General features: G+C 39.7%; 1 protein-coding gene across 2 annotated transcripts in view; it reads right to left on the reverse strand.

Annotated features, from left to right (window-relative positions):
* CD36 (CD36 molecule) overlaps positions 1 to 23,716 on the reverse strand; it is a 33,957-nt gene that overhangs the window by 2,611 nt on the left and 7,630 nt on the right. For both annotated transcript variants that reach the window (XM_054399957.1, XM_054399956.1), the window contains exons 3-13: positions 16,733 to 16,893; positions 14,661 to 14,805; positions 10,888 to 11,067; positions 10,654 to 10,745; positions 10,185 to 10,231; positions 7,014 to 7,083; positions 4,811 to 4,998; positions 3,258 to 3,376; positions 2,152 to 2,225; positions 779 to 833; positions 424 to 588 (exon numbers count right to left, since the gene is read on the reverse strand). In XM_054399957.1, the coding sequence (XP_054255932.1) occupies positions 424 to 588; positions 779 to 833; positions 2,152 to 2,225; positions 3,258 to 3,376; positions 4,811 to 4,998; positions 7,014 to 7,083; positions 10,185 to 10,231; positions 10,654 to 10,745; positions 10,888 to 11,067; positions 14,661 to 14,805; positions 16,733 to 16,893 (1,296 nt within the window). The remainder of the gene's footprint in view (positions 1 to 423; positions 589 to 778; positions 834 to 2,151; positions 2,226 to 3,257; positions 3,377 to 4,810; positions 4,999 to 7,013; positions 7,084 to 10,184; positions 10,232 to 10,653; positions 10,746 to 10,887; positions 11,068 to 14,660; positions 14,806 to 16,732; positions 16,894 to 23,716) is intronic.

The raw sequence follows: 23,716 nt of genomic DNA on the forward strand, positions 1-23,716 counted from the left end.
TCATTTACAGTGGGTTCTCTGAACCCCAGATAGGAGTATGGCATGGAAGAGCATTTGAATCTGCAGCTGTATGGCCTCTGTCCCAGAGAAGATGGTTAGAGGACACTTCTGCATGGTTTAGCAGTTTGGGATAAAATATCTGTTTTCATGAACTCACAACAATCATGTTGTGTTCTGGAATTAAAAAATCTTGGTTTTTCTGATATAATTCCCAGCACTGTTTCCTGAGTGTATGAAGGGCATCCAAAAAGATTAAGGATGGGAAGAGAATTTAAAAATATTAAAGCTGGATGATTTCCCACAAAACCACTGCTAAATTTACTAGCACTTGAAAAAGGACAGCTAAATAGGTAATGACTCTGAACTTCTTGAAACCCTGAGGAATTATTACTGCTGAGGACTGATCCATTAGTGCTTACTTACCTATTTTAATTTTTTTGATCTGCATGCAAAGTAGGAACCCATGAATGCCAGGAACAGCACAGAACCTGCGATCAGTAATGACAGCTGCAGCACATTCAGAAAGTAGATTGGACCAGTGACTTTTTTTCTGAACATTTCTGCTTTCTCATCACCAATAACAGCAGTCTGAAATAGTGGAAAAAGATGTCACTGAGAGGTAAGCATGCAAGCCTTCACTTGCAGAACATATTCTTGCTGTGTGCAAATCACACCATGACTTCAGTTGCCCAATTTCAGGGCACCAAGACTGAAAATCCTAGGCCAAGGGTTTTTCATTTTATTTTAAACAGTGAAGATTAACAGAAAATATACTAACCTCATTTAGCCAAAGAATAGGAAAGACATAAGATTTGTTAACTTTTGATAAAGCTCTGAAACGAGAAAATAAAATCAGCATGTTATTTTTAGTTTGGTGCAAAAGTCCAGTCTCTATTTAAGCATTTTTTCTTCCCCTCTAAATACATTTCTACCTTCCAGATGTACTTTTTTAGTTTAGTTTTGTGCTGAAAAATAAACCCCTACAATTAATAACAGCCATTGTCCATATCAGGCAACCACCCTTCTGTCACATCTTTCATATGTGGGTAGTCAGAAAGAATCAAAGAATCATAGACAGGCTTAGGCTGGAAGGGACCTCAGAGATCATACACTCCAACCTCCCCACCACAGGCAGTGACATCTCTCAACTAGACTTGGCTGCTCAAGGCTTCATCCAACCTGGTCTTGAACGTCCACAACCGCCCTGGGTAACCCATTCCAGGTGTTGGTGGGAGGGTCTGAAGATCTTGGTGGTTTTCACTGGCCAGATGTACAAAATCCTAAAATGCGTGTCTGTACATTGCATTTGGGCCAATGAAGAGAAAAGAAACAGTTGGAGACCCATCAATCCTTGTGATCTAGCAACAGAGCTCGATTTATTACAGAAGATCCATTCTGCCTTCCAAGTTCATCGTCATCATGGCCATAAGGATGTTTGTTGTAAGAATGTAATGGTTTAGTAATGTTGCTTTGTAAACTTCTGTGAGGACATCCAATGTGTGTTAAGGTACGATTAAGGGAGAGGAACATCTGCCTTCTGAGGAAAGGCTGAGGGAGCTGGGACTCTTTAGCTGGGAGAAGAGGAGACTGAGGGGTGACCTCATTCATGTCTATAAAGATGTGAAGGGCAATGTCAGGAGGATGGAGCCAGGCTCTGCTCAGTGATGTCCAGTGATAGGACAAGGGGCAACAGGTGTAAGCTGGAGCACAGAGGGTTCCACATAAACATAAGGCAAAACTTTTTCACTGTGAGGGTGCTGGAGCCCTGGAACAGTCTGCCCAGAGAGGTTGTAGAGTCTCCTTCTCTGGAGACATTCCAAATCTGCCTGGATGTTTTCCTGTGTCACCTGCCCTAGGTGATCCTGCTCTGGCAGGGAGGCTGGTCTCCATCTTTTGAGGTCCCTTCCAACCCCTAACATTCTGTGATTCTGTGATACTTTGCAGTGCCTTCCTCAAGAAGGCACTCTTTGGCTGAAAATTATGTTCTCTGAGAAGTTATGACTGAAACTTTTGCAAGAAAGACAAAAAAGCCTCTGGGAAAATATTTTTATTCCTTCTTTTTCCAGCCATTTCTAGAAACCCTCTTACAGACTTATCATTCCTCCTGGAAAAAAAAAGTCTTTAAAAACAAAATAGCAAAGTATTACTTACTCTATTTTTGGTGCAGGCTTCACAAGGAGGTTTACTTGCAGCCTTTTTGCAAATCGTAGCGTAAAGCCAGTGGTCTAAAAACAGAAAACAAAGAAAGAAAAACAAAAACAAACCCCACACATTAATTTAAATTTTTGAATGCCTAAGCCTGGAATCTGGACTGTGTCCAGGTATTCTTTTATCTGTATGTTTTGAAGGATTCCATTTTTATGAAAATTTAATGTTTCTAAGGGCCTCATTTCTCATAGAAGTTCTGATTTTGCAGCTTTACTAGAGTTACTTTCATAACTGACAATTAGAAGATCAAAAAAAGGTTAAAAATACTTAATCAGTCATGAAAAGTTTCATATAAATATATGTTGGTTTAGGTTGGGGGGTATTTTCCACCCAGGTAATATTTATCTTTTCATTTTCTATAAGAAGGATGTGTAACTTGCACAGGGTCAAACTCCTTTTGTCCTCCACAAAAACAAGACAGGATGTAATTCTTGAAAATTTCATGTTAAATTTAGGAAATTCTGGTTGATGTCTGTATTCCAAATAAGGTGAAACAAAGTATTAACTTTAGATCTCCTTACTGACATTGCATAGCTCAACTGTAAATTTATACGAGTAAAAATATTTAGTGAGAAATCCTGAATTTTTACTTTTTCATTAAAAATTCACAGCAAAAGAAAATTTTGAAGCCTTATAATTCATCACACAATTTAGAAAACCTTGGTAAATACACTTAAAAGGAGCAATCTGAATTACTGGTAAAGAATTAGAAGTAAAATTTGAGGCTATTAAAATAAGAGCTGTAATAAAAATACTTCAAGGTCATAGAAAAGCATATTTCTAAATTTGAAGGATTTGTTTAATCCCATGTTCCCAATAAGGGAAAATCAAAATTTATTTTCCAAACTATGAAGGTCCGAATGAGAAAAGGTTCTCCTCTAAATTTCCGCTGCTAAAACATAACACTTTTATGAGCAGATCTTGCAAAAGCAAGCAAGAAAATATTGTATCTTCTGCTCATCCCTCTGGCAAAAGACCTATTCTATACTGCAATGAAATTTAAACATTGCAAGTTTACTGAGTTACAGTTATTAAATATTTGGACTTACAGGCTCTATATCTAGATATGTCTCATGCTCCTCCTCATCTGGGTTCAAGCCTTCAACTTCATGCAATACAGATTCACTTGCATGAAGAAAATGTGGAAGAGAGATGTATACTGGTCTTCCTATTTGAAAAAAAAAACAAACCACAAAAACAACAACAAAAAACTTACTTCGATAATTACGCTTTGTTTCAGTGCTGATCTTAGGCTATTTTCCATGAAAACAGTTTTTTTCTATAGATACACAATCCTCATAAAAATAGTTCCATGCCCCAAAAAATAAATTTGAGCATTTCTGTGATTCTACTGTCACAAAGAAAATTTACAGGGTGAAATAAATTGTGGTTACAAAGCCTGTTTGTCTGTGCTTACACTGTGCAGCTGGCAGAGCTCCCAGTTTCAAGATGAGGTGAGGGTTTGGCTGTCACTGTTTCTCCCCACCTTCATAACCTTGTTTTAGTAGAAAGCAAGCCTGAAGTGAACCCATGCTGTCCACGCTGCACCAAATGTCTACTCTGTATATATATATAATTTTATTATACTGATGCTAAACTAAGCAAGAAATTTCTCTCAGTCTCTGTATGTGTGCATAGTTGTGTACACACATTGTGTCAGTGTGAACTGAAATTCCCCCCCACCCACAATAACCAGGCTAGCTCAGTCTGGAAGCAAATGAAACCTGTATTTACAAGCAAAATCTACAATCTATGATGAAATGCAATGGCTATATACAAATATACAAAATTCACAACATTTACAAATATATACAATCAACAGAAAAGCACAACCAAGATCCTTTTGCTTCCCCCCAAAGGGGAACTTTCCCAAAGGGGCCTCTCTCCCAGAGGCTTCCCCCCCAGACCCCCCTGGCAGAAAGCAGAGTTAGCTAAAGCAGAAAGTTGTTAACTTAGCTGCCAAGGTCAGTGTGTTATCTTCAGCCAGAAGAGAAGAAGAAACAGCAGCCAGACAGCCCAGCAACTGCCCCCACTGCCGAACGCAGAATGTGCAGAATGCCTACTTTGTTTTGGGTAATAGTTCTTAAACATTTCTATCTATCCAATGGAAGTGTTTAGAACAATCGTTATTTTGCTTTCTTACACCCAATAGTGACTTATTTACATTCTTTCACTTTCTGTGCTTGAACTTTGCAAAGAAAAATTAAAAAGGCAGTTTCAAACCATCACACACATACATTCCCCCACCCCCTCACACACACCACCCCTCCCCCCGTGTTTGAATTATCACAAATACAAGGACTGTGACCATCTCTGGCTTGTCCACAGTGTCCCCTCCTTTCTTTTCTGTTAATGCATTCCTGCAGTTTCACAGATATCTGCAGGTAACACCATTTTGCAAAGTGCTACACAAAATACAGAATTATTATACTCCTTATTTTGGGAAACAAGGCTGCAGAAATGTGAAAGGTCTCACATGCAATCTGTGGAAGAGTTCACAGACAAACAAATGTCCTGGATCTGAAAATAAAGCTCAGCTGAAAGACGTGTGCTTTCTCCCCAGCTAAATGGCTTGTTTGGAAGTGTGGTGCCACTACTATACCTCCTTTGCAGGCACTAATGTCTAGAAGTCCACCTAGTGTGCAGTTCTGTGATAAGACTTTTTCTGTACAGAAACAATAATTGTCTTCAACTTCAACAGGTGCAGCAAACGCTTCACGAGGAACGATGAAACGATACAGTGGGATTCCCTTCTCTTTCTGCTTGCTATGGAAAACTCCGTAGATTGATCTGAATATAAAAGAGAAACACGTTTCAGTCATTTGAATTAAAAATCTGAATTCATGGCAATATTGCCTAAGGATCACCCAACTACCTCTTAAAAAAAATTAGGTATTACAGGGATCCAGTGATCAGGATCCCTATTCAGAGTTCGTAGGGGTGTTCCTGTGTCATGGAGAATATGTCACTCCCTCACAAAAGCTCAGAGGTGAGCACAACAGCATACAAGACAGAAAAAAAAATACTACTAATAAACAATATATGCAAAACTAACAAATTATTTAAGAGCTCTTTTCCCTACACACAACACTGTTAGGACATTTTGGAGAGTTTCTAGACTACAGTAGAGATGCTGAGCAGTATAACTCATCTCTGCTGTAGGTTTTTGCTGACCCAAGGATACTAATTTAAGTTTTATGATGCAGGCAATATTCTTCATAGAACTTTATTTCATTGCATATGAATCAGAATGCCACTTAAGTTTCTTTTGGATACATTAACTACAGATACTGAGATACGGTTGTTACACAGCAATGTAACCAGGACAGCAAGACTTTGTATTGCAGCCAACTAAAAGAAGCATTCTGAGTTTTGCAACATGGACAGAAACCTTTTCCATGACCCTGTTACAGCACAACCTTTGGACAACTATTACTGGTCATTAATAGTGAGAATTAAATGGCCAGAGAGATCTCTCAAACTGTGTGCAATCAATCCAAAGACTTCTATCATGTCTCCTCTGCACAGAATTCCCTTTCCAATGACTTGTGAAATGCTTTCCAATTTAGAGATACAATTTCTCCACACGCACAAAAAAAAAAAAACTTTCATGTAAAAACAGTGATCTTTAAAAACAAACAATCTGCAAAGCAAATAGCCCACTTTAAATCTAGTTAAAAGGAAGCAGCTGTTTCCAGGCAGCAAAATAAATAAAGGGGTCAAGCCTCCCAAAGTCAATACACTGTGATGCACTGTAAATCTTTTAACATTGCTTTCAGTGATCCTAGTGGAGAACTGAGGGACACTGGACAGCCACAGCAGAATCAACAGGCTGAAAAGCCATCAGTGTGGGGTGTATTAAGTAGGTTTGTTTATCTGCAAATACATAAAATTAAAATATGCTAAAATATCCTGTGAGAAAACAATTTTGAGTGTCAAGTGTATGACAGAACATCCTGTTCTGCATAGATGATGCTCTGCAGAAATGCTGACTATGGATCTAAATGGCACCAACTGTACCTATTGCCTGCTAAGATCAAACAATCAAAAAATGGTTTGAGGTGAAAGGGACCTCCAAAGGACATCTAGTCCAAACCCCCTTCAGTCAGCAGGGACATCCTCCACTAGAGCAGGTTGCTCAGAACTCTGTTGAACCTCACCACAAATATCTCCAGGGATGAGGCCTCAACTACCTCCCTGGGCAACCTGTTCCAGTGTTCCAGCAGCCTCATGGCAAAGAACTTGTTCCTAACATCCAACCTAAATCTTCTCTAAATTTCAAACCATTTCCCCTCATCCTATCACTGCAGGCCTTTGGAAACAGTCCCTCTGCATCCTTCTTGTAGGCCCCTTCCAGTTACTGGAAGCCTGCAATTAGGTCTCCCCAGAGCCTTCTCTTCTCCAGTCTGAACAACCCCAGTTCCTAAGCAGGGTTCTGATCTTAAAAATGCTCAAGACTTTGAGTCTTGTGGCCCTCAATGTCTTTCACAGATCTGTAACAGCTCAGATATTCAGATATTCAGATATTCCTGAATTATACAGCTCAGATATTCAGATATTCCTGAATTTTACCTCTGTGGCTGGCTGAAATAAAATACACCGTAAATAGCTCACTACTTGACACAAATAAAGGTGGTAGAATCAGGTTCTGAATCATGGGTACAGCTCATGAATTTATGTGTGTTCAGGTGAAATGTTTATGCTTAACTGCCTAAGTGACCTGAGCCTAAGCAGAGCCAATGCAGATGTCCTTTGAAATAAGAGAGCATTTGGGTGGCACATGCAGATGTGTCCACACAGCCTACCTGCAAATATCAGAGGAGAAGAAGCGCAGTACCTGATTCTTCTTAACAAATGGTGGGAATGATGACCCGTCTGTGAATCAAAAAAAACAAACAAAAAAACCCAAACAAGAGCTTTGGAAGCAATTCCATTTAGAAGACAAGCTTGAATTCTAGCTATATACTCAGCAGTTACTTTCCTATAAAAGGTGAAAAAGGTAAACAAAACAAGTCATTTATGAGGAAAATATTTATGTAAGTTATTGCACTGTGGCAGGCATTCCACAGATAAGACTGAATTGGCTTTGAAAGGCAGATAAGTTATGGCACCTATTTTTTTTTTCCAGATGGGAAGGAATGACCTCATTAAAAACAAAGGATATGAAAATAAATGCTGCTTAATACAAGCCTGTTGCTACTTCTTCAAGGTTAATGCAGTTATTTAGGGGTGCTTGGTACACCTGCAGTTATGACACTCAATGCTTACAGGAAACACAGATTTGATTTCAAAACTGGCTATTTAATAAACAACGCTAAACCTTTTTTCACCAAAAATTGCTGAAGCAGACCTCTTCTTTGTAAGCTGAGATACCCCCTGTAGCTAATGGGAGAGAAGGAAATTCTAGGGCACAATGCATCTCACTCCATGTTAGATATTCAAAATAGGTCAGAGGAATTGCACTTTGGTGATATCTTTTTCTCCATTCATTATAAAAAGAACACAGACAGTTAGTTCAGATGCATATTCTGTACTGCAAGCATCCAGGGTTAAGTAAGAGTACTCTCTGCCACTTTCCCAAGCAAGGTGTTGTAACAAAACTTTAACCAGGACATTTGCTCCTTCTTACCCCAATTTCTGTTTAGTTTCTTAGTCAGCAGCCATCACTAAAGGACTGGAAACATCTGTGATATCTTTGCATCTAGTTGGCTGGAGCAAGAAAGCTAAATTACATACTGCCTCTTGCCCACTGCTGACAGAAGCATTTTTACTTAAAGAAGATCCAAGATTATCCTAGACACACACAATTTCTAAATCCTGGCAGTCTTGGAGAGTTTACAAACATGGACTAATTTCAAGCCCCATACAAGAATACTGCTTAACATTTTTATCTAGAAATTTACTTATACTATACATGCTGCTCTTTGATGTGAAAGCTTACAAGATTAGGAGAATTTCTCACATTTACAAGACTTTTTAAACCTGCTGCTCATCTAAACACACGGTCTCTTCTTAGCAGCCACACTGCTCTTCTAAACAGTTCAATAACCTTTGCTAACAAGGAAAATCTCCATATATTCATGTACTGAAGCATTTAGTCTAGTTGGCTGAGTATGTTTATTCCATCAGCTGGGGAAGACTCAAAACCAAAACCCTGATCCTGGGAAGAAGGCCCTATAAGAAAGAAGGAAAGCCCCAGAACCAAAGAAAATATTGCCTCCTATAAAATTAATGACACAGTTTAGGAACTAATCTATCCTCATGCACACACTTTTGGAAAGTCAGATTCTTGTGATGTATTTGACATACTCCAGAATAACTTGCCAAATGCTCTGGGTTATAAGGAATATGATCTATGACAGGTAAAGCAGCACAGAAAATTGCAAAAAATGTAAGCACTGGTTTATTTTGATGCTGGCTCACTGAAGACTTCAACAATGAAAGCTGCAGCCTCAACTCAACAGATTCTAGTGTCCTCACAGTGGCACTTTCACTCATCAAAAAAAGAAAAATATCAAATGCAACTTCAAGAATTCAACTACTTTTGTATCCATTCCAAAAGCAAATTCAAGAAAGTTTTCTCTAGTTTATTCATCTCAAAGTAAACTACTTCTCCTCTTCATCCAATTTCATTTGTCAGTGGCCTCCAAATGACCAGTCTGACTCCTTCTCCCTTGCCACTTCAATTTTTTGCATATTTTAGTACAAAAAATTTTGTCCTTTCTTATTTATTTAAATTTATATTTCAACAGTGCAAATGAATGTACATTATTAGGATGTAAAGATAATTTTCCACTGCTGTAGGAAAGAAAAAATTATTAGTTCTATTGTACCATTAAAATAATTAAGAGAAACAGAAAGCTGGATTCCTTAATTTTATCTCTTCCACATCCACTTTAGCTGAAGAGAGGGTGTGTACATGTATATATAAAATACAATAATGTATTATCTATAATATATATATAATGCCACTATAATGCATAATGTTATTACATAATTAATGTATAGCATATTATAATGCAATAATGTATAATATATATATAGTAACACAGATATGCATGATGTTCAATAAGGACAAGTGCAGCGTCCTGTACCTAGGGAGGAATAACACCAGGCACCGGTAAAGACTAAGAGTCATCCTCTGGAAAGCAGCTCTGTGGAGAAAGACCTTGGAGTCCTATTGAACAGGAAGTTCTCCATGGGACAGCAATGTGCCCTTGTGGTCAAGAGGGCCAATGGCATCCTGGGGTGCATTAAGAAAAATACGTCCAGCAGGTCTAGGGAGGTTCTCCTCCCCCTCTACTCTGCCCTCCTGAGATGACACCTTGAACACTGTGTCCAGTTTTGAGCTCCCGCATTCAAGAGACAGGGATCTACTGGAGAGAGTCCAGCAGTGAGCTGTGAGGATGATTGGGGGACTTGAATATCTCTGCTATGAAGAAAGACTGAGAGAACTGAAGCTGTTGAGTCTTGAGAAGAGAAGGCTGAGAGGGGATCTTATCAATGTCTATAAATAGCTGAGGGGTGGGTGTCAAGAAGAAGGTGCCAGGCTCTTTTTGGTGGTGGTGCCCAGTGACAGGACAAGGAACAAGGCTACAAGATAGAACATGAAGTTCCACCTCAATACGAGGAGACACTTTATGGTGAGGGTGACAGAGCACTGGAGCAGGCTGCCCAGAGAAGTTGTGAAGTCTCCTTCTCTGGAGACCTTCAGACCCTACCTGGATGCATTCCTGTGCAGCATGCCCTAGATGACCCTGCTTTGGCAGGGGGATTGAACTGGACGATCTCTGGGGCTACCTTGCAACCCCTAACATTCTGTGGTAATAGTGGTAGTATGTACACGTTCATATTTATTTATACAATTAATATACAGAATATAGAATTGTCAAAGCAAGGGGAATTAAATGGTGTATCTCATTATTCCAAGCAATATCAAGACGTCTTAAAGATTTAAAAAGCTTTTATAGGCTCACCTGTGCCATTAACCAAATCGCAGTAACCTTCCCAGAATGAAAGATTCCTTTAAGACAAAAAAAGAGTCATGCTGCATGTAGTATGTTACACCATGTAATTCATCTCATTACCTGTATTGATAAACATAACTACTCCAGTATAAGCCTGACCCATTTGCAAAGTCAGAGGATGGGGATGCTCACTCATTTACTCAGATAAACTTTATGATGCATTAGAACAGTATATAAAGGATCTAGCTACTTAAGCATACAAAACTACTTGTAACAAAGAATCAATAATGGTTTAAATCCCAGCTCCTAATAGAATTATTAATAGCTGAGAGAGGTGATTTTGCTAAACCCAGGGCTTGATCCAGCTTCCTTTGAATTGCTGAAGTTTTCCCATTTATCTATAGCTCTTAGTGAATCAAGCCTTAAAAGCCATGCGTTGAAAATAGGTACAGCTTTTAATTGTACAATGCTATGATACCTTTTGTTTTTATAGCTTTCAATTATTGCTGTTTTTGTAATATCTTCTGTCCCAGTATAGACTTTGTAAAGTCCATCGGATGTCCCATTATACTGTAACAGACAAAGAAAAAGGAATAACAGTTAGAAGTATTCATCCAGACTGTAGCATTTTCAGATTTATCTTCCTCACAGGAGCTGATGTAATGTTTATTCACAGGAGGCTTGGCTTTGCATCCTCATTGTTTTCACTTACCGGGTAGAAGACTCCTAGAACTGGGTCCACGGGGAAGGGGATTTTGTTTAAGAAAGGATCTTTGTATCCCCACAGTAGCTCTTTCACTGTTCTGTTCTGCAGCATTGATGACTTAGAAGATTTAATCCAAGTGTTTAATAGTAACTGTATAAAAGTGTTTGTATACAAGGCAGGTGCAGCCTACAACAGCAATAAAATTAATGTTTAGCATAACATTGACTGACTGCAAGAAAGCTATGTCAAATCTAGTTTCCAGAGTTGCAGCATACTGTAAGCTAAGTTTCTACTTTAACACTCCTCTAGAAAAAGGAGAGGGGAGAAGGGAGAGGAGGGGAGAGGAGGGGAGGAGAGGGGAGAGGAGGGGAAGAGAGGGGAGGGGAGGGGACGGGAGGGGAAGAGAGGGGAGGGGAGGGAAGGGAAGGGAAGGGAAGGGAAGGGAAGGGAAGGGAAGGGAAGGGAAGGGAAGGGAAGGGAAGGGAAGGGAAGGGAAGGGAAGGGAAGGGAAGGGAAGGGAAGGGAAGGGAAGGGAAGGGAAGGGAAGGGAAGGGAAGGGAAGGGAAGGGAAGGGAAGGGAAGGGAAGGGAAGGGAAGGGAAGGGAAGGGAAGGGAAGGGAAGGGAAGGGAAGGGAAGGGAAGGGAAGGGAAGGGAAGGGAAGGGAAGGGAAGGGAAAAAGAAAAGATAAGAAAAGAGAAAAGGCAAGGAAAGGCAAGGAAAGGCAAGGAAAGGCAAGGAAAGGCAAGAAAGGCAAGGAAAGGCAAGGAAAGGCAAGGAAAGGCAAGGAAAGGCAAGGAAAGGAGAGGAGAGGAGAGGAGAGGAGAGGAGAGGAGAGGAGAGGAGAGGAGAGGAGAGGAGAGGAGAGGAGGAGAGGAGAGGAGAGGAGAGGAGAGGAGAGGAGAGGAGAGGAGAGGAGAGGAGAGGAGAGGAGAGGAGAGGAGAGGAGAGGAGAGGAGAGGAGAGGAGAGGAGAGGAGAGGAGAGGAGAGGAGAGGAGAGGAGAGGAGAGGAGAGGAGAGGAGAGGAGAGGAGAGGAGAGGAGAGGAGAGGAGAGGAGAGGAGAGGAGAGGAGAGGAGAGGAGAGGAGAGGAGAGGAGAGGAGAGGAGAGGAGAGGAGAGGAGAGGAGAGGAGAGGAGAGGAGAGGAGAGGAGAGGAGAGAGAGGAGAGGAGAGGAGAGGAGAGGAGAGGAGAAGGAGAGGAGAGGAAAGGAAAGGAAAGGAAAGGAAAGGAAAGGAAAGGAAAGGAAAGGAAAGGAAAGGAAAGGAAAGGAAAGGAAAGGAAAGGAAAGGAAAGGAAAGGAAAGGAAAGGAAAGGAAAGGAAAGGAAAAAAATGAAATTACTGGGCATAACTTATACAAATGCAAATAATTTTTCATTACTGTTTACATAAATTCATTAGATGGTCCCTAATCACAGAACAGTTGAGATTGGAAGGGACCATCTAGTCCAGCCTCCATGCTCAAGCTGAGAGCCAGTTGCCCAGGAACATGGCCAGATGGCTTTTGAGTATCTCCAAGCAATAATCTCAGATCCCTTTCTGTATAACACGGGTTGTACCAGTTCTGGTTTTCTACCTCTTTTCTGCCATCTACATATTCTTCAGACTCACTTGCACTATAAACATGTAAGTAAAAATATACACATATTGTTACTTCCTGGTTTAGATAAATGGTTTAGATTTACTGTTATACTAGCTGCAATACAACCGTGTCCTGCATAAAACTGACCAAGTGCATTATTTCTTTACTTAGTAAGAAGACATATTTGCAACAAACACATCCTTTCTGGGCAGATTTAATTCTGAGTAATGGATAATCTTTCCTAATTCAATAAAAGATAATGTTAGTTTACCAGCAGTAATTGTAATAAACATTCCTAGGGGCATAAACACTAAGTCAAGTCCCTAGAGGCAATTAATAGCTTATTAAAAAGCAAACAGAAATGATCTATGTTGGCCTGTTTGGTGAAGCAGGAAACAGTAACAATTTTGATAAGTAAATCGTATAAAACCCAAATGATTCTCTTAAAGCAACTGCTCAGCCCAGGCCTGTTAATGGGCCATCTTCTTGTGCTTAGTGACATGAGCATAGTAATGAAAGAAACTTGTTTGCTCTCATTTCCTCTCCTTTAACCGTCTCAACTTTTGTCTGAACTTGAATGCAGACAGCTGTTCTCTGAACTTCAAAGCATATGTCTGAACCTGAAAGCATGGATATGAAAAGATTATGAGATAGTGGAGATGTGAGCTGAGTCCCCTCAGGGCTAGGAAGGTGTGAAAAACATCTCTCTGAATTCCCTTGTGAGTATTTTGATGACAAGGTTATGATACAAAAGGTGACATCTGACTGAAGTCACTGCTGTCAAACAAGGTCAGTCAAAGTCTTTCTGGGAATTTAGGCTTAAATCAGCTTGTCTCTGAGCAGCAAAATGGAAGTTGGATCCTCTGCTCCCATTTCCTCTGACATTGCTGCTCTCAGACATGAGTCTATGCTTAGACCCATAAGGACCTACATGGTCCAAAGCATGGGAACTGAGCAGTGTTAATACTGTGACATGAAGGACTTTGTAGGAAACAAGAATAGCTTTTCAAAAGAAAAGTTGGTCTAAGTTAGAAAACAGGCAGAATATATCTGGTTTGAACAAGATCATTTGCCTTTATTTATTAGGCTTTTTCTCCTCAGAGAAAAGAAAATCCAGGGGGACCTCATCACAACATTCCAGTACTTAAAGGGTGGCTACAAACCCAAATGAGCCTCAGAAACAACATGGAGAAGACAAGGGATAATGGCTATATATTGTACCAGGAAAGGTTTCACATTGACAGAAGAAAGACATTTTACAGTGAGAACAGCCAATCACTGAAATGTCCCAGAGTCCATATCATTGAAGGTTTTAAAGGTATAATTGGACAGGTTGCTATAAAATCTCAGCTAGGCTCCCTTTCTCAGAAAAGATTGGATTAGATGATCTTTTGAGGTCCTTTCCACCATGAACTATTCTATGAAGACTCTATGACTGATTCTGTGATTATGTACTATGTTGACACTAATCATTTCTTCACTGCACTCTCACAGTGGTCCTGAACACTCATATGCAGCACCACAGAGTAAGTACAAAACAATCAGGGATGAATATAAATATGAAAACTAGAAAGGTCAGTCAAGGGTAAACATTCACAGCCTCTGACAACACAAAATCACCTGGACCCCATGTGGGGACACTTGTGGTTTTCTTTGAAGAACAAGGTCTCAGCAGGACAGGAAACCTCAGGGAATGCCATTGTAGTGGTGCTAAGGGGCACCATGGTGAGCAAGCAGTGGGGACAGCGAGACCATGCATACACCAGGCATGGGATTTAATACAGCCTCCCCCGCCAGGCAGGACTGAGGAAATTGTGGAAAGAGTGTAACAAATCCATCTTGCACTGTTCATGCTGTACCTCACATATAAAGGGAATCCATTCACAAACTGTTCATTCCCACTCTAAAACTGACTAGGAGGATGCTTTTTGGTACATCCCATCCAAAGCGATGACTATGCTTCCATTGACAGGAACTAGTCAATTACCTTGGGAATATAAGAAAACTTTACTGTGTATGCAGTATGTCCTCAGAATTGCTTTTTCTATTATTTATTTTAGAAACAGTAATACAGCTGTCCTCAGTATAGCTGACACTCATGTCATCTAAGTTCATAGAGAGGAAACCTATCCTGTGGTGGTTTCAGTAGTACTAATGGTAACTCCTCTATTTCCTCTAGGTTTTAGTTCTTTACTTACAACAACAGCAAGGTTGAGGCACGTGAAGGTATCATTCTCTGTCCCAACAGACATGTCTGGTATAAAACGAGCAGCGTTAGGCAGCATGTAGGATATTGTGCCATCAGAGTTTTCCGTGATATTTTCTTTGGGTAAGTATCTCACCCTTCAAATACAAAACAAAAATGTAAATAAATTTGACATTTGGGTTTCAAGACAACATAATCACACCTGAGTGAAGTGTTTATGAATAGTTGATGAATATTTTCATAGAATCATAGAATGGCTCAGGTTGAAGGGACCATAGACATCAACTAGACTTGGCTGCTCAAGGGCTCATCCAACCTGTCCTTGAATACCCCCAGGGAGGAGACATCCACAGCCTAACTGGGCAACCTATTCTAGAGTCTCACCACCCTCACACTTGAGAACTTCCTAAGAGCCAGTTTAAATCTCAGCTCATCCTCTGCCAGAGACCCTTATGAAAAGTCCCTCTCCAGCCTTCCTGTAGGATCCTTTCAGGTATTTGATGGCAGCTTAAAGGTCCCCTCAGAGTCTTCTCTTCTCTAGGCTGAACAACCCCAGCTCCCTAAGCCTATCCTCGTAAGTGAGGTGTTCCAGACATTGGATCATATATGTGGCCCTCCCTCCAGCAGCTCTGTGTCCTTCTTATGATGGGGACACCAGAACTGGAATGATGAACATTTTATAACCAATGAAAGGATTCTAAACTTTTATGTGAATACAATTCAATTTTCTGTAGAAGATTTTTCTTTTGGAAACATTTCTTTAGTTTATTATAGAATTTTTTTCTTGATACTAACATGAAAAATAATATTTCTTTTATATTTTTATTCCAATAATGGAACTTGTATCTTTTTATATTTTGATTTAATTATATTTTGTCACTTTTTTTGCTAAGCTTTCTCATGATTGAATGTAATTAGAAGAGGATGAATCAGAGTGGCTAGTAAATACCTTTAAGTTTTGATTTGATAGGCCTGTGATGCAACAAAATAGATTACAGGTTAAATCCATAAAAGGTATCACTTTGATAACACTTTGTATGCCTGGGGAGATTTATAAGCAGTCTTTCAGCTCCACTGAGATCCTTATAAGCCTCCCATGAATGCCTTATCAGCAGATCACTAAGGCACAATCTGTGAGCTGCAGCAGTTCTAGCTTCAGCTCAATTCTTCAAGGCCCTATCCTCTTGCTGACCTCTCTGCTGAGGAACCATTCAACAGGCATCATATTCCTGTGACTTCCCAAGTACTCTACAAACTGAGAGTTCTCTGTTTCCATGAGAAATCTTATAGACATCAAAGCACCTCAGCTATAGATGTTGTAATATAAAACCATCTTGCAAAAATAGTATACATCCTCTAAGATAGAAAGAAATATATTATCATCTCAGTTTCATAATAATGGTGTCAGTGATAGCTGAGTATTTGGCTTAATGATGCAGGAAGTATTAACTAGTCTTATGTCAACATTGCATTTAAAATTGCACAAATAATTATAAGCTTCCCTGAATGGGATGCTGCATCCGTGTGCTAATTAGTGTACTCAGAAAAAGGAATGCTTTTCAAATAAAAAATTAAAAAGGAAATTCAAATGAAAAAAAAATGAAAAAGAAAAAGCTGTAGATTAAAAATAAGTCATAAAAGAACAAAAAAACCCAAACATATTATTAAAACAAATATGAGTGATACATGGATGACAAAATCTAGGGTTTAGAGCACCTGGCATATTTTCGTCTATGCAAAAAGCTGGCAGAAACTGAACAGCAACAAATACAACCATACCTCTATGTCAACTTCTGGCAAACACACAGCTATTAAGCAATAATTTTTCACAAAAGCAAAGCACTTCAGGCCACATTACCTGTTTCTAGAGGTGTTTTTCCAACAGAAAAATACAGAAAGTCCTTGTGATTACTGTGTGTAGCTGCAATTTAGCCTTTTTTTTTTTTTTCCGAAGTCTGACTAAAATATGAAACTGGAATTTCAAAACTAGATCTTATCTCAGCAGAACCTTCTTAAACAAAACTTCTAATATGACACGTCACGCATTCAGGGGGCTTTGCTTACTCGTATGTGTAAGGTCCTCTTTGTTCAAGCTTTGGACGTGCTCCTCTCTCTAATACCTCTGAAGGATTTTGCACATTGAAAATCCAAATCTGCCTGTAAACTGCACTTCCTGGCACAATCCAGTTTTCATAAGCAGTGGTACCATTTACAATGACAGCATCCTAAAAGGACAAAAAACAAAGCTCAAATTAACCACACAAAAAAAATTAGCCACAAGCAGCATTTACTTTCCAGATGATTGTAGGAGATTCCTAAACTTAAAACAAAAGGCAACGTTCCCATCAATATGAGGCATACAGCAGACAGTTTTGGTAAACATTTGAAAACAGCCTGACAAGCCTGAAATCACAAGTGAGTGCTAAAATAAAGCTGAAATTATTGTTACTATAGCCACTAACAAATTTTTTCTACTGTTGTGCCCAGGTATTGCCTCAGTTACAAAATATTTGCCAAATCCACTGATGAATTGTAAAAAGAAGATCTTTGAAGGACTAAACAATACCAAGCAGGTTTTAGAATCCATAAGCTACTCTTCATACATTTGGAAATAGCTCAGGGAAGTAAAGAAGGGTTAAATTTGAGCATTACTCAGGGAATAAGTAATTTTGCTACCAGAGAAAGCAAACAGCATTCCTGAAGGGCTGGGGTTTTTTGCCTGAAAACTCTTGTCACCAAAATCGAAACTTTAAGAAATCTCTTTAGTTTTTATGACATTTTGTTACAAAAGTTTCCCAGGTCTAGGGAATGAGGGTGAAACATGGATAGAAGGACAAGAAGGACATTGAGGTTCTGGAGCATGTCCAGAGAAGGGCAAGGAGGCTGGTGAAGGGCCTGGAGCACATGGCCTATGAGGAGCAGCTGAGGGAGCTGGGGTTGTTCAGTCTGGAGAAGAGGAGGCTGAGGAGAGACTTCATCACTCTCTGAGACTACCTGAAGGGATATTGGAGCAAGGAGAGGAGCAGCCTCTTCTCCTTGGTGTCAGGCAACAGGACCAGAGGACATGGTTTCAAGCTGCACCAGGGGAGGTTCAGGCTGAATGCTAGGAAGTATTTCTTCACAGAGAGGATTATCAAACATTGGAATGGTCTGCCCAGGGGAGGGGTGGAGTCACTGTCCCTGGAGGTGTTTAAGCAGCGTGTGGACCTGGCACTTAGGGACATGGTTTAGGATTGACCCTAAACTGGGTTGAAGGTTGGACTGGATGATCTTTGAGGTCTCTTCCAACCAGATGTTTTCTGTGAAGACAGGACCCCAGAAATCACACTAGAATAGCCAACAGCTTTATGTCTATGGTACTCAGCTATAATATGGTAAATGTGAATTCAATCCTTGAGCCTGTACAATGAGGAGTGTTTGACAGCATGTTTCCTGTATTGTCAGGGAAATGCCTGATTTACGTGGTCTATATCAGGCCTCTTTCTATGTATTTTCCCATAGCCCTGGGATAATGTAGTTTTTCCTCTTGGTGGTACAAATTTGGAGAAGTTTTCCATAGGAAGAAAAATCTAGTCAGTTTGACTCCAACACTTTTTTTTTTTTTTTTCCACAGGTGAGAATTTCATTAGTTCATTTGCACAGCTCATAGAGTCCCCTCAGGAACAGAAAGACCGGAATCCCTCCAGAGAGCAAGAAAAGCCATTCTAAATTACAAATTGTTAGATTTTCTTTCTAGCTGAAGTTTCCATCTCTAGAGTTTGCTTAGCAAATACCACAAAACCAAAATGAAACGAAACAACAAAACCCCCTACCCCAACCATACAAAAAAATATCCCCCCAAAATCCCCACAAACAAACAAAACAAACCCAAAACAAAACAAAACAAAACCAAACAAACAAACCAAACTCATGTCTTGGAGAGCTCATAAACCAGTCAGAGCTTTGTCTGTGGAAAGCCTCTTTGTATGGTAGAATTCCAAATGCCTTGCTGGAGGTGTAAAGCATTGGGCTTGCTGCTGTAATTTATGTGTATTTATGTAAGAGCAGCAAATGCTGCAGCATATATGTTATCAGCTCAAGGTCTTTGACTCAGATCAACAAATAAAATTCTCTTCATCTTAGTTCCGCTAACGACAGGAGGCTAAAGATTCTATCATGGCTGTGATCCAGCATGGACAGACTCCACCTTCATGGTGAAGAGAGAAAAGCTTATATTGATTGGAAATCACCTTTTCAGTTTCCACAGAGAATTGCTCAAAGAATCTGAGAGTAGCGGGCTGACAGAAAAAAAAGGTGCAACTCTGTCTGCTCTGCCTGTCTGTGATCAGTACTCAGCTGGGTCCTGGGACAGGTGGCAACATTCAACCTCCTGTTTCTGTGCAGCTGGGCTAGGGAAGAAGTTAAGGATTCCTGACAGCTTTATGGTCAAGAGGACAAATTAAGCTTTCACAACAGCACACAGATACAGAGGTGAAGAGAGAAGTTTCAACCTTGTGAGAAAAAATGTTAAAGTAGTGCTACTGACTTCTTAAAAGAAGTTTTCCCCTCCATCCATCCCTCCATCCCCTTATCACCCTTTGATAGGGGTTAAACCAGCACAGAATGATATGCTCACTCCCATGCCCCTGAATTTTGCTGAGAGCACCTGAGCCATAAGATGTCTCTCCAGGATGGGAGGAGAGATGGAAATAGTCCTCGACCTGCCTCCAGCTTTAGGTGTTTTGGATACTGAAAAATGTTTTCTGCAATGATCACATATTAAGGCTTTGTATGCACTTGGAAGAACATAAGGAACATGCTTCCTCACAGCTTTCTCCATGTAAAGGATCTTATTTTTACCATAGGATGGATATTTGCTGTAATCCTTTCCTATTGCAGGGCAAGCTGAGAGTGCAGGACTTCATACCAGCTTTTTAGTACAGCTAGGCCAACTTTCCACAGAAATTGAGACTGTAGGCTGCGACAAGCCTTTTAATGGACTTTCTTTACTGGTCCTTACTGTACTATATCAGGTACTTTCTTAACAATCTTGAACAAATGTGCTGCCCACCTAAGGAGGTAGCATGTCTCTGCTTTATTTTTCATAGAATAACTACTATGTCCATATTACAGTACATATCAACACAGAAAACGACTTTGGGCCTTGTATGAAGGTGTCCCTGGAACCTGGGACAATCAGGTCAAAACAAGTTACTCCGTGGATTTGCAGCCTACCATTTATTCTGTGCTAATGTCACTGTGAACACCCTTGGCTTCAAGGGGACATCTGAGCCAACATGCATCCAAAAGGTCAAGCTGCCTCCTGCAGCTCCTGGTACTGAGCCACATGTCTCTCCTTTCTTTTCTACCAGCTCTCATTCTTCAGGCAGAGGTTTCTGCCTGCCTGACTGGAGGAAGATTTTTTTTTTCCTAGCTGGGTTACCTTTTTAACAGTGAGCTACTTGGCTCAGCAATGTGGGTAGGGGGAAGGATCAGATGACAATCAGAGTTAAAACAAGGGAAGCAGCAACAAAAGAGGGAGGGGGAGGAAGGGAGTAAGACCATTATTTTTGGTGGCATTCAGCCATTATTGTTAAAAACATTTCTCCCACAAAGGAGGTATGCATAATTCTCTGTCACACACTTCAAGAGCACAAATGTCAGGTTAAAGTGGAAGAAAATATAAAGCTCTGTCTTTATCCATGTCTTCATTTAATAAAACTAATATCCTCACACCAGCAAGTCCTTGGATTTTCACTGTCTGATCACTGGTGATGCCAGCCCTAAATATTGCATCTCTCTATGGCTGGCCACTCGTATATTCCCCTGGCAACAAAGCCAAAATTTGTGATGTTATGAAAGGTAGGGTAATTTGGGAAACTACTAATGTGCAGTTGGTAATGTGAAAGACTTATGCAATAGTTAACTGTTAGCAAAAGTAGATCTACAATACGTAATTCATACATATCTGAGTTCATGTCATGATCTAACTCTGCCAGACTGAGTGAAATAAATGGGAACTTTAATAACTTTTGTTTCTGACACAGTTTTTGTCTTGCTTGTGATGGCTCAACTGGCAACACATAAATTCAAGAAATGCTGAGCTGTCAGCAATAGGAGCTTGCTGTGTTTTGTTGTTTTAAGCTAAATTCAACCATGACAAAGAAATACAAAATGTAAGACAAAGTTGTTGTCTTTAAAAAAAGGGATCTGGCCAGATGGCCAAAAGATGCCATTTTCTGGGAAGTGAGAGAAGCCAGGAATACTTTCGACTGCAACAAACTGTTACGAGTTTCTGTGTCTGGCTGCATACGGAAACAAACAATATTTTTCTATAAAACTGAGTAAGTTAAGTTCTGGAAAGCAAATAATCTTTCTCCACTTTGCTGCTGAAAGTACAAATAGTCATTAATTACTTCTTAAGTGATGATTATTAGCTTATTATTAACCTTTCTGTTCAGCCTTTGTTGGATCAAAATTTTTAGGCCTTTTTCCAGTTCTGATCATAAGAAAAGTATGGAAACCAATCAAGTTTCTAATTGATAATGACAGAATATGTGCGATTAAATCACTTGTGTTCTGCTGAGAGCCAGCAATTGCTTTAGCTTCGTTAATTTAGACAAAGAAGTGGCATACGAATGCTACAAACACAATTTTAAATTACAAGTGTTTCCTTTGCCTCCAGTAGCTGAGGAGGTATAACCTGGCCAAACACATATAACAGATATGTAGAGAGGCAGATGATTAAACATAATAATACCTAAAATTGACACCTTTATTTCTAAAAATAGCAAAAACTAACCCCAAGGGCTCTACAGAATGAGTGCAGCACTGAATCATACATAATTCTGTGTTATCAATTTCTCACTAATTCAATATACTAAGTAACATTATGCAGCTTCCAATAACTTCCTGAGGGCACATGCCCAGGTAGAAAGCAAAAGCTCTTACAAGAACTAGTGAGAAAGAATTTTCTGGCAAATAAATCCGATACCTGTGAGTTTGAATGGTTAGACCTAGGTGGAAAAAGAAGTTAAGAACAGGGGAAAAAAAAGTTTTATCATTATGGGAATTTTGCTTCAATAAATAATATTGTTTTAAGGGAAGGAAAGGTAAGAAGTAGCAATTAAGTCATGTCAAAATATGGTCTTTTAGCACTATCAGATGTCAGCTTTCTGATTTGTTTTGAATTCTTCTTGCCTTTTGATTATTTTTATTAATTCTAGACAAGATAATATTTAATAATAATGATGTAATTGAAATACATGGAGTTATAGAATCAAAGAATCATAGAACAGCTTGGGTTGGAAAGGACCTCCAAAGGTCATCTAGTCAGTTAAAAAGCTACATTTTTATAGTCCTAAACAAAATACTGTTTTCATAAAGAGGTCCAAAACTTCCGTATTTCACTCCTAATTTATAAAGGATAGTTTTCTAAACCCCTAGGGCTTTAATGGAAATGCATCTCTCCCTAGATAGATTCAGTGCATTAGGAAACTAGGATTTCTGCCCTTTTGTATTCAAATCAAAGTCACTTTTTAAGGGGGAAGTCTAGTCTCCCTGAACAGTATCAGAACTGAAATAGCTTAGTACTAATCTCATTCAGTGGATCCCTGATTAGATGCTGTTTCTGGTGTCATTCTGAGTCAGCTCTTTAAGGGAAACCTCTGCTATGAGGATAGGCTGAGGGAGCCGGCGTTGTTCAGCCCAGACAAGAGAAGACCCTAGGGGCACCTTAGAGCTGCTTTCCAATACCTGAAGGGATCTCACAGGAAGGCTGAAGAGGGACTCTTCATAAGGGCATCTAGCTGCAGGGAGAGTAGATTTAGACTGGATCTTAGGAAGAAGTTCTTCAGTATGAGGCTTGTGAGACTCTGGAATTAGGCTGCCCAGGCAGGCTGTGGATGTCTCCCCTCCCTGGGGGTGTTCAAGGCCAGGTTGGATGAGAACTTGAGCCAGCTGAGTCTACTTGAGAGGCATCCCTGTCCATAGCAGGGGGATTGGAGTAGATGATCTCTAAGGTCCCTTCCAACCTGAGCTATTCTAGGGTTCTATGATTTAAAGTGCCTTTGAAAAAACTTCAGAAAACATATGTAATGTTGAAATTTTTGAAACCTGCTGGAGACAGGGGTAAAAAGAGATTATCTCAAAAAGATCTCAGACACAAGTAGAGCAGTCTAGGGTGAGAGAAGATGGCAATGTGTTTTGTGTTGAAACAACGTATGAAGTATGTCAGTAAACTGGAACCCATAAAGAGGTAACATCTTGGCATCGCATGTTCCGTGGACTTTGTTTGGGTTGTGCACCCACGGACTGTTCATTTGTGGAGAACAGCTCCTTCCTGATAGGAGATAACAGATGATACACTGAAAGTCCCTGTTAGGACATCTGAGATAGACACTGTCTATGTGCACTTTCTTTTTGCTGCAACAACAGTACGCCTTCCAGCAAGATACGTCCTGCAGTGTTTACTCAGGTTAATCTCTCAATGATTGCAATAAAAAATAAATGAGGCTGGTAGGGTTTGGTAAACTGCAAAGATGTGTACTTAAGGGAGAATCATGCTCAGGTGGTTCCCTACTACTGATTATATTGATTTTTGAAACTAAAATTGTCTGTATTTATTGGGACATGCTGAGAGGCTCAACAGGACCTGCTTGAGAGTAACTTGATAATAATGTGATTTGACTAAATCTTGATTACAAGAGAATTTATGACAATTTCTCTTGTTATAGTATGAAGTCTCCTAGAACATTAGAAAAAAATCTATTTGGGAGAAAAAAATTATCCAACATTTGTTTCTCTAATCCAGAGATAACATTTTACAGCAAAATTCATTTCCCCTAGAAACATAAATTTGGTCTTACTGTGCTGCTGTCAGTTTGTTCAAAGAACTTGGATTTACTCTGAGATAGGATAGGAGGAAAAACAACCAGCTGTCTTTTTTGAGCTTTGGATGGGTAGAATTTCAGACATGATTTTGCTTTTGAAATGGTTTTTCCCTATCATTAAGAATATATAATTTTGAAATTTGTTTTCACCCAGCAGATGAGGATCTAAGTTCAAGCT

Source organism: Indicator indicator, chromosome 3 (assembly GCF_027791375.1).
Source record: "Indicator indicator isolate 239-I01 chromosome 3, UM_Iind_1.1, whole genome shotgun sequence".
NCBI classification, from domain to species: Eukaryota; Metazoa; Chordata; class Aves; order Piciformes; family Indicatoridae; genus Indicator; species Indicator indicator.